At 39.4% G+C, this 9747-nt stretch overlaps 1 protein-coding gene across 1 annotated transcript; it reads right to left on the bottom strand.

Annotated features, from left to right (window-relative positions):
- Positions 1 to 2960: 2960 nt before the first annotated feature.
- Positions 2961 to 9028, bottom strand: LOC308288463 (proteasome subunit alpha type-1). The gene is made up of 10 exons (XM_080729906.1): positions 8947 to 9028; positions 7411 to 7455; positions 6651 to 6752; positions 5996 to 6099; positions 5810 to 5898; positions 5174 to 5244; positions 4943 to 5072; positions 3790 to 3869; positions 3417 to 3521; positions 2961 to 3062 (listed from the first exon to the last, which is right to left on the bottom strand). The coding sequence occupies exons 1-10, from the start codon at positions 8947 to 8949 to the stop codon at positions 3003 to 3005; spliced, it is 789 nt and encodes a 262-aa protein (XP_080586032.1). The 5' UTR covers positions 8950 to 9028; the 3' UTR covers positions 2961 to 3002.
- Positions 9029 to 9747: the final 719 nt, after the last annotated feature.

Below are 9747 nucleotides of genomic sequence, written 5' to 3'. Positions count from 1 at the left end.
GTTTTAGTAGATTAAATATCTTATTTTATTCGACTAAATCTACAGTTGTCTGTTGATTTTGTCGACTAAAATGTAGACTACCCTTCAATTTATTGTTTATGCCATAATGACTGGCATATCCACAGGTTTTGCACCAATTTGTAGCAGACCTTAAAGGAGTAGTTCACCCCCAAAATGACCTTTTTGATTAGTCATCATGCCATGGCATGGAGACTTGAGTTCAACAATATTCTTTTGTATTTGTTACATTCCTAAGACCAAAAAATGATTATAGTAAATTTACCCCATTGATTCAGAATGGGGGCCCAAATACATGGGCCTGGATGGGGACCCAAATACAAGGCCTTGGATGGGGACCCAAATACAAGGCCCTTGGATGGGGACCCAAATGCATTTGGGTGAAAATCAATAATGGGGTAAATTTATTTGACCCTAAATTTACCCTCATTGATTCTGACCCGAATGCTTTTGGTTCCCCATCCAGGGCCTTATTTGGGTCCCCATCCAGGCCCATGCATTTGGGTCCCCATCCAGAATCAATGGGGGTAAATTTACTATAATAAATTTTTTTCGTCTTAGGAATGCGGCGAATACAAAAGAATATTATTGACCTCAAGTCTCCATGGCATGACTAATCAATAGAAAAGAGGTCATTTTGGGGGTGAACTACTCCTTTAAACATCAAATGTTCAAGCTTGTTCATTTTACATTTATGCAAAAAAGAAAAACCCCAACTTAATATTGAGGTGCCCAATCTGCCAGTTACAGTTGCACTTGCAGGGCTGTGTGTCTGATGTGGTGACGGGGACAGTTAATTCCTGGTTCCCTTCAGGTTCCCTTCCTGTGAGCCTCTACTCTGAGTCATGTCAGCTGCAGGCTTCTCAGATGACACAACAGTTGTGGAGTTTATCAGAGGGGGGCAGGATGAGGGATAGAGGAGCCTGGTGGAGGACTTTGTTCCAGGGCCCCACTGGCTCCTGTCAGTATTAACAGTAAGGATGTGGATACAGTGGTCCTACAAAAACCTGACAGTGAACCCAGATAGCGGGTGAGCTGGAAATATTGAGGTTGTATACAAGGTTCAGATTTCCCCGTTGTACCAATCAATCTGTGGTGGTGAATGTTATCCTCTATGCCAGGGGTCTTCAACAGGGGGTCCTCAGAGTTACTACAGGGGGTCCTCCAAATCTTTTTTGATAGATTCTTTGTCTCCTTTTTTATATTAACCACTTGAACCCTAGCGTCCATATTCAGAGAACTTTAGCCAAAAATAGCAGATCTACAAGCTCACAACGCCTTGTGCTGTGAGGCGTTGTGAGCTTGTAGATCGGCTATTTTCAGCAAAGAGCTTTGGTGTAGAGGGGAAGAAGAGCAGACTAAGTATAGAGTGAAAGGTCAAGATTTCTTTAAGTATTGACGGTTCAAGTGGTTAAATATCTGAAAACACAAATTGACATGATTCCAAAATACACTGATGACTGCGCTGTCAAAAGATGAAACTATATGGAAACAGGTTGTTGGGGTCCCTGCTTCATCTCTCTCTCAACTAAGGGGCCTGAAAATGTTGAAGACCCCTGCTCTATGCGGTGGTGGCATCAGGGCCGGTGATGCCAGCTACAGGTCCATAGACTGATAAAGGCTGGTTGTTAAAGGAGTCGGTCTGGACTCCCTGGAGGCAGTATTGCAGTAAAGGACACTTTCAAAGCTACATCCCACCATGAACAGCAGCTCTCACTCTCTGCACACTGATCCATCTGGGCTGTTCGGATGGCCCCACCTTGGGTAATGTTCCATATATGACAGCATAGAAGACTGTTTTTTACAGTCTATAGTGAAAGTATTTCTATGTATCCATCTATTTGTTTCTGATTCCATGTCCTTTTTGTGCAGCCTATGTCCCTTAGTGTCTTCCTGTTTTTGTTTAGCGGTGTCTGTGACTGTTGTTTTTAATACGGTGTTTCTCTCGAAACATCTGCAATTTCCCTCTGGATAAATAACGTTTTTTATCCATCTAAAATATATACAGCATGTTCATAAAATGTAACCAAGTTTATTATAAAACATTTTAAAGCTCTTCAGTTTGTAGCATCCCACAGCATCTGCAGTTAATAAAGAAAGATTGTTTTATATGGAAATTGAATCCCCTAGAAATCAATAAAGAGATTGTTTTTCATCGTGTCAGCAGACTTCCTGAGCAATCTTGCAATCCCAGTGGTCTTTGTGTTTGGCTCACTTGGGGGTTATATGTGAGGCCTACAGCGGACTACCTGTCAGAGCATTGTTCATAGCCAACATTTTTTATTCTGTCCAGTGCAAGTGAACAAGGCAATGTCCTCTTAAGCTTCTTTCATCTTCTCTTCAACATCTTTCTGTCTGCTTATCTTTAACAGTATTTACTTATTATAACCAGTCCATACAGGTCATTAAGGCAATGTCTTCTAGGTATTACTTGTTGAACATTTTTATGGGATTTACATGGATTTATGTTGGAAAGGACAGTGGAGACAGAGGAAAGCAAGAGTAGAGAGGGAATGTTTGTCTTTAGTATTTCATAGTATGATACTGTCGCACTGCGAAAATAGCTACAAGTTAAAGTTATTGCGACACATTGTACGTTTGTAGATCTGCTACTTTCGAACATTTTTGCCTTTAGTCATAAAGTGACATGCCCAAATTAGGGATGCCAGGTTGAAAGCGGTTACATTTATACAAGACTAGCATTCCAGTTGTTCAATACTTGATAAGACTAAATAATCATACCCATAACATTACAAGTCATCTCTTTATTTTGAGTGAAATTATCACAGTTAAAGATTAGATCACAAATTCAGAAAATAATATGTTTAATATCCAAAATAAAACATAACATTGGACAGTGCCAAACTCAAATGACAGAAAAGATCATATACCAATAACATCGCCTTCCTTTTTACATACATTTTTAAGTAGAGTAAACGTTATTCTGACTGGTGATAAGTGCTGTGATATTTACAACTTCCAACTCAAAGTTCCATTGGCTCATCAGGCTTCTCTGCTGCAGGCTCCTCTTCAGGCTGGGCCACCTGTTTAACAGAAGAAAATTTACTTTTGTATTACATCATTTTGCTCTGATATCATCTGATGACTAAGGAAAGACCAGCAGACAAGTAGAAGAATAGTTCTAGTACACAATCTAAAATACAGATGCATCTTTATTCTTTAAGAACGTATATCAAACACCTGTTCTTACACCCTGTAAGAACATACACAGTAAATTGTAACACTAATCTCTAACATACAGTAGTGTAGATAATTACAAGCCAGAGACTAAGGGTTGCCATTCCATCCTCCCTAGACTATGACTGTATCAAAAGTCTGGCAACTGCTTGGGACAGCCATTAAGAATAACAATAAATGTATACTTTTAAATAATTTACCCTCCTCTGTGGCCTCTCCTCAAGACCATCAAGGAAAGGGGCGACATCATCATCATCATAGATTATGAACTCTGTATCTTTGCCAATAATCCCAATGGACACATTCTGAAAGATAGGAGTTTAGAAAAGCATCTCATCAGAAAGACTCAACACTCACACCAAATGTGGTTAACCCAATGTGATTAACACCATGAGGTATAACACCAATGGACTCAACTCACTCGAATAAAACAACACATCTGCACATTCAGACTCAAAATTATGAAGGAGGGCTTGGGAGTTACAATAACTGTCAATATTATCCTACATTAAAAGGTGCACAGCATAGCGGCCCGAACCTCTAGTTTATAATAATCACCAAATTCTTACTCACCTTTGTGGTGAGATCTTGCTCAGCGGGCAGTGTTTCTCTAAGAGCACGAAGACCATGTTGCACAAGGTCGTTCAGATTACCTTAAAGAGAGACCAAAACATTAAAGCTGAATGAATACTAAATGAATACTTCTGGTGGAAAAACAATATATTTTGAGAAAGATCCCCAGCAGGCTCACACAATATGACTTGTAACAACTTGAAAAGGTTCCACTATCATAGCAGCTAGAAGAGCTTTGCATTTTTCACACTAATGTCATAATCTTGCTTGGACACAGATTCTGATGTAAGATGGCAGTTTATTATCTCTGCCAGCGAGGTAAAAAAGGAAGCGATTGTGTTTGCGTGTCTATGGACAGCTTATCTTGGACACCACTGTATCGATCGGCGTGAAACTTTGCATGCACATTCCCAGTAAGCCAAGGCAGAACCTCCCCCCAATGCTTCAAATTGGCCTCATGCTGCCACAAAAAAATGTTTCCCTGGATTCCTTGGATCAGGATGCAACTTTCCATGTAGGCCACTCCCATTTCCACCTAACTAGACCTTTTGCCATTTTGCATAATCTTTAAACACACAAATCTTGTCCGAAACTCAAACAAATCTGTACACTTTATCTCTCGAGCCATGTGATGAACAATTACCATTCTGATTTTTCATATTCCAATTACCAATTCGTGTCAACCTGTGAAATGGACGACACAGATAGGGAGTCGGGACCTACCACACATTTGGGTCCTAGAACAAAACTAGCTCTACCAAAACTTGCTTGTGAGGGCAAATACACATCATTTCTAGCCTATTTGGTTCAACTTTGTGAAAACTTTCATAAAATCTGTCATTCAGCGACCCAGTGCAGATGGCTTTTGTCAATGGCAACCATTTTATTATATCTATGCCGTGACTCTGCAAGAGGCTAACCTGCTATGGGAGGGTCTGTGTGTGTGTGTGTGTGTGTGTGTGTGTGTGTGTGTGTGTGTGTGTGTGTGTGTGTGTGTGTGTGTGTGTGTGTGTGGCAAATCTCCCAAACCACTGGGCCGATTAGAAACTTGAGAAAAATGAGAATAGCAATAATTTTTAAACATTGACAATGAAAGGTTCACACAAACAATGCTGCGATGATGAAGAGTAAAAGGAATACACTAATAGCTCACAGTCAAGGAAAGTTTCCATGTGTCTCTCCAAATAGGTCCGTGCAGACTGGGAGCGTGCGCCTATGGACATGGCCTTGCAATCAAAGTAGTTGGCAGAGGGGCAGGTCTGAAAGATGTGTGGACCCATATCCTGAGAAAGCAAGAGGAAATAAATATAATAATAATAATAAAAAAAAACTTTATGTCAAGTATATCATTTATTCACATGAAAGAAAATATTTCACAGCTTACATCATATCCGGCAATGAGCAACCCGACACCGTAAGGCCTTCTTCCATATCTCTGTGTTGGTATTTGGGTCTCTGGGTCAAATGTCAAGGTGCCAATTCCAATATAGTAAATACACAAATAGGGATGGGACGATATGAAAATTTCATATCACGATTATTGTGACAAAAGAAATGACAATTTATGATATTATCGCGATAATCCAAATACCGCCAAAATCCATTATCCTGGCGCGGAACATTTGATTTGCCAAAAAATAGCAGCTCTACAAGCTCACAACACGTTGCGTTTGCGACACGTTGTGAGCCTGTAGATCGATTTGGCAAAGAGATTTGGTAGAGAGTTGAAAAAAAGACTGTATCAAGTACGTATATTATAAGTATGTTTTACCAATAGAAGGTTTAAATGGTACCGGATATGCAGTTCGGCAAATAAAAAGTGAATTGATCCCAGTGCATGATGGAGGACGATATCACGATAAATGACATCTCCACAATACGATTTATCGTGAGTGTTTTTTTACCATGATAAACGATAATATCGCATATCGTCCCATCCCTATACACAAATTACCTAAATATAAACAGTAAAGATGATGAACCATACGCATTACGCAACGTAGATCATGTGAAAGGATACTGCTGCCGATGAGTGAAACCAAGCGTGATACTGGAAGCGGCTGGTCGAATACAAACCTGGAGTCAAGACACTCTTGACGCATGAAGTTGCTTAAAAGGAAAATGTGGCAAACGACATTAGCTTTGGTCTCACAATCATTCATTGAAATCTTTAGTAACACACCTGATGTTTATATTATTATCTTACCAAAGAAGTCTTGCGTCAGCAGTTAGGCCAGCAATGGAGATACCCACATGGTTATCTACATTCAGAATTTTCTTTTGATGAGCAGCCAACTCTGACTGAGCTCTCTGTAGGGATAAAGAGTAGAACTGATACTAAGAGCAGGTCACCTGAAAGCACATTTTGCTCAATTGTTTTCCCACATGCTTAACTGAGTAAGAAATGTCACTTGTGATGAGAATCGAGAACTGGAATCGTTAAGAGAATTGGATTATTAACTCAACGTTGTATGCCTCTGAGCTTATCAATTCCTTTTTATCAATGCTGGCATGTTTTTCTGACAGATGATCATTGCAAAACAATGATGTCATGCATCTACTCTGCTGAAAAGGAAAAGATAAGGAGCAGTGTAATATACTCTAACATGATCCGATATGTTACTTATTAGGCATAGATGCAAGACCTTTTTTACTGTTTCTACTCAAGACTTGGATAACAGTAGAAAACATGTGTAGGCCTACTCTTTCCACAGTGAAAATTGAATGATCATGAATCAATAATTCATTCAATTGACAAAAGGAATGCGCTGAAAAAGCACAATCGCTAATGGCATTGGCATCAATTAATTCATATCAATTCCTATCTCTAGCCACATGGTGACAAACATAAAATCAAATACCTTCAATGCAACAAGGACTGCATGAGTACGAGATTTGAGACCCACAGTTGCAGATCCTTGCTTTACTGCCTCCATTGCATACTCAATCTGATGTATGCGCCCCTGGAAAACAAGAGACATTTAGCCTTCCCCTGAGTAACCTATGCCTATGGTATACCCTGAGTCACTGTAACATGTGGAAAATGTGTACACATTGAAAAACATACACTTTCCTGTAATTTACTAATTGACTAATATTCCTTCAATATTATACGGACAATTATACATTTAAAGAGGGGGCTTTTCACCTCCATGAATGTTTTTCACCTCCATGAATGTTTTTTTCACCATTTCATGAATATGAAGTGGAATAGAATTCCAAGATTGCTCATTACATACATAGTCTATATGTGCACCGAAATGTCTGTCTATTCTGTTTCAATTACATGAATTCATAAACAGGACACAGTGTAATTTCAGACAATGCAAAGGTGCATTTTCATTACATGGTACTAAACTTCAACATGTCATGTCATGTCATGGACATGAGTCATTAATTTGACAGAGATTACAGAGTCATTAACTTTTGTGTACCATTACTGTGTGTGGATGTCCTACATTTACAGACAAATATATAATAATAGAATAATACATAAATACTCATATAACCATTTGGACAAATGTCCAGTTTAGCTGATTTATAGCCCACCACTTTGTCATAATGTAATATTGATAAGATGTAATGTGTGTGGCAGTTAAGGATGCAGGAGTTTGCCATTACCTGGGGGCTCCAGACTGTAACATCGTTGTCATACTGGTTACGAAACTGAAGGAAGAGCAAATCACATGGTTAATATCAGGGGTGTCACACCAAATTCTGGGCCCTGGGTAGTAGTGGGTACAAGGATTCACTTCAGGCCCCCCATGAATGTTCTTCATAGGGGGAGGGGGTCTAAACCATTTAGACTGGGAATGCATTATTTTGTACTTTAACTATTGAAAAATAGCTCACAGCACGGCACGGCACGTGCCACGCTGCAAACTTGTAGATCTGCTATTTTTGAAAAAACTTGAAAATGGTGTGCAAGTCTTTGAATATATTTGACCCGATTCTATAAATGTCTTCTAAACCCTTCTAAGGTTTGTTTTTGTTTTTTTTAAGTATTAGTTAACATGTTTCTTTGTCTATGCAGCTCAAACTTTTTCATGTGAAGGACCCTCAAAATGACGTGTATTTGGCCACGGACCCCCATCTCAAAATATTTAGTTCCAGGGAGCCCCCATGAAGCAAAACTTGAGTTACAGATGTTCGCTTAAAAAATACATAGCCTATATTCAAATATTTGCACACATTTTCACGACTTTTCAAAAATAGCAGATCTACAAGCTCACAGCGCACTGTGAGCTTGTATATCTGCTATTTTTCAATAGCTTAAGTATAAAATAATGAAGGCCCCTCCACCTTGGGCCCTAGTAACCCAGTCCCACTTTTCCCCTCCTTGTGACGCCCCTGGTTAATATAATTGTTGTGCCATTACATGGTGCTCTTATAACTTGACTCCTTACTATTTGTATTATGTTTGTATTATAGAGAATTCTGAGACTATTATTATCTATTGCAGTGGTTCTCAAAGTGTGGTCTGGGGACCCCCAGAAGTCCTTGGGGGAGTTTCAGGGGGTCCCCCAGGATAGTTAAACAAGTAAGACATCAAATGGCCTTTGTAGAACTTGTAGATCTGCTATTTTCAAAATAATCTTGTAAAAATGGAACTTGGAATATATTAACATACAGTATCTTGTATGGAATTGGACCAACCAATTTTACGCTTTCAAGAGTTAAATTATTGTTATCTGATCTGCATTAGCCTACTTAATTTACAAGACATCTACACAATTAGATAATGTAGAAGAATTGTTGTTTTGCTCGTTTGCCTGTCATCTGTCCTCTCCTAACACATCAATTATTAATGCATGGAATTGTGGACAAATTCTTATCCAACGATGACAAAATATTTAAGGTTTTGGGTCTGAGAGTTCACATCTGGTCGTCCGTGGCTAAAATGCTGAATAAAAATGGGCCTTGCTTGAAATGAAAAAGGTTGAAAACCATTGGTCTAGCTTTAGCTAGCGCACTACTACCCATACTTGTACTGCTTACTCATCTGTTGTTGTTAGCCCCGGCATGTTAAAAACGTGGCTAATGCTAGCTGGCCAGCCACGTACTGTCGTCTGTCGATACAGTATCAGTTTGTGAATATGCTCTATGCATCTCACCAGTATGTTTGTAAATCATTACATCACATTTTATATATCTTACCATTATTTGCAATGACACAGCAATCAGCTACTGCAGGTATTTGTACAGTCCACTCCACTCCACTGATACCGGGGATCACGTCTATCTGTAATCTTCTACTTTTCCTAGGGATCATTCTACCTATGCATTCTACAGACAGACACGATTGGGGGAAACGAGTCGATCACAGAGCAACATTGATCATAACAGTGTGTGTGTGTGTGTGTGTGTGTGTGTGTGTGTGTGTGTGTGTGTGTGTGTGTGTGTGTGTGTGTGTGTGTGTGTGTGTGTGTGTGTGTGTGTGTGTGTGTGTGTGTGTGTGTGTGTGTGCGTGCGTGCATTTAGGCATTTTGCAGACGCTCTTATCTTATTCAGAGCAACTTAAGTGCTTGATCAGCAACCTTTTTGAAATGAAGTGCCATGTTTTTATTTTCTAGATAGTCCATGTCAAGTTGTCAACATTCATTTTAATGACACCGCATCAACATTCTGACATAGTCTATTTTGATTGTCTGGACATTGTTGACGATCATTAAATTATACTCAGAGTCAGAGGAGCAATAACCACCCACCTATCTCCCCGACTCCCTCCCCAGTCAAAGTTAAGAATTTGAATGAATGTTGAATTATGCAGGATGTAATTTGTTGCAAATTGGGTGACTTATTGTAATTGACCACTTTTAAAACAATATTTGATTTTAAAATATGAATCCTCTCTCTCACACTTCTGCCAGTGTGCCAGTGATCACCCTCCTCTGTGGCAATGTTGGCACCCAGTGCCTATAAGGTTGCCACCACTGGCCTAGAAGAAGAGATATACAT

This window comes from Nannobrachium achirus (assembly GCF_963921795.1).
Source record: "Nannobrachium achirus genome assembly, chromosome: 7".
NCBI classification, from domain to species: domain Eukaryota; kingdom Metazoa; phylum Chordata; class Actinopteri; order Myctophiformes; family Myctophidae; genus Nannobrachium; species Nannobrachium achirus.
This window is presented reverse-complemented; position numbering and strand designations above follow the sequence as displayed.

Coding starts and splice junctions, on each gene's coding strand:
- LOC308288463 (XM_080729906.1), bottom strand. Junction 6,753..7,410: donor TTACAGTCTGGAGCCCCCAG/GTAATGGCAAAC, acceptor CTTGTTTTCCAG/GGGCGCATACATCAGATTGA. Junction 3,063..3,416: donor AGGAGAGGCCACAGAGGAGG/GTAAATTATTTA, acceptor TCTGTTAAACAG/GTGGCCCAGCCTGAAGAGGA.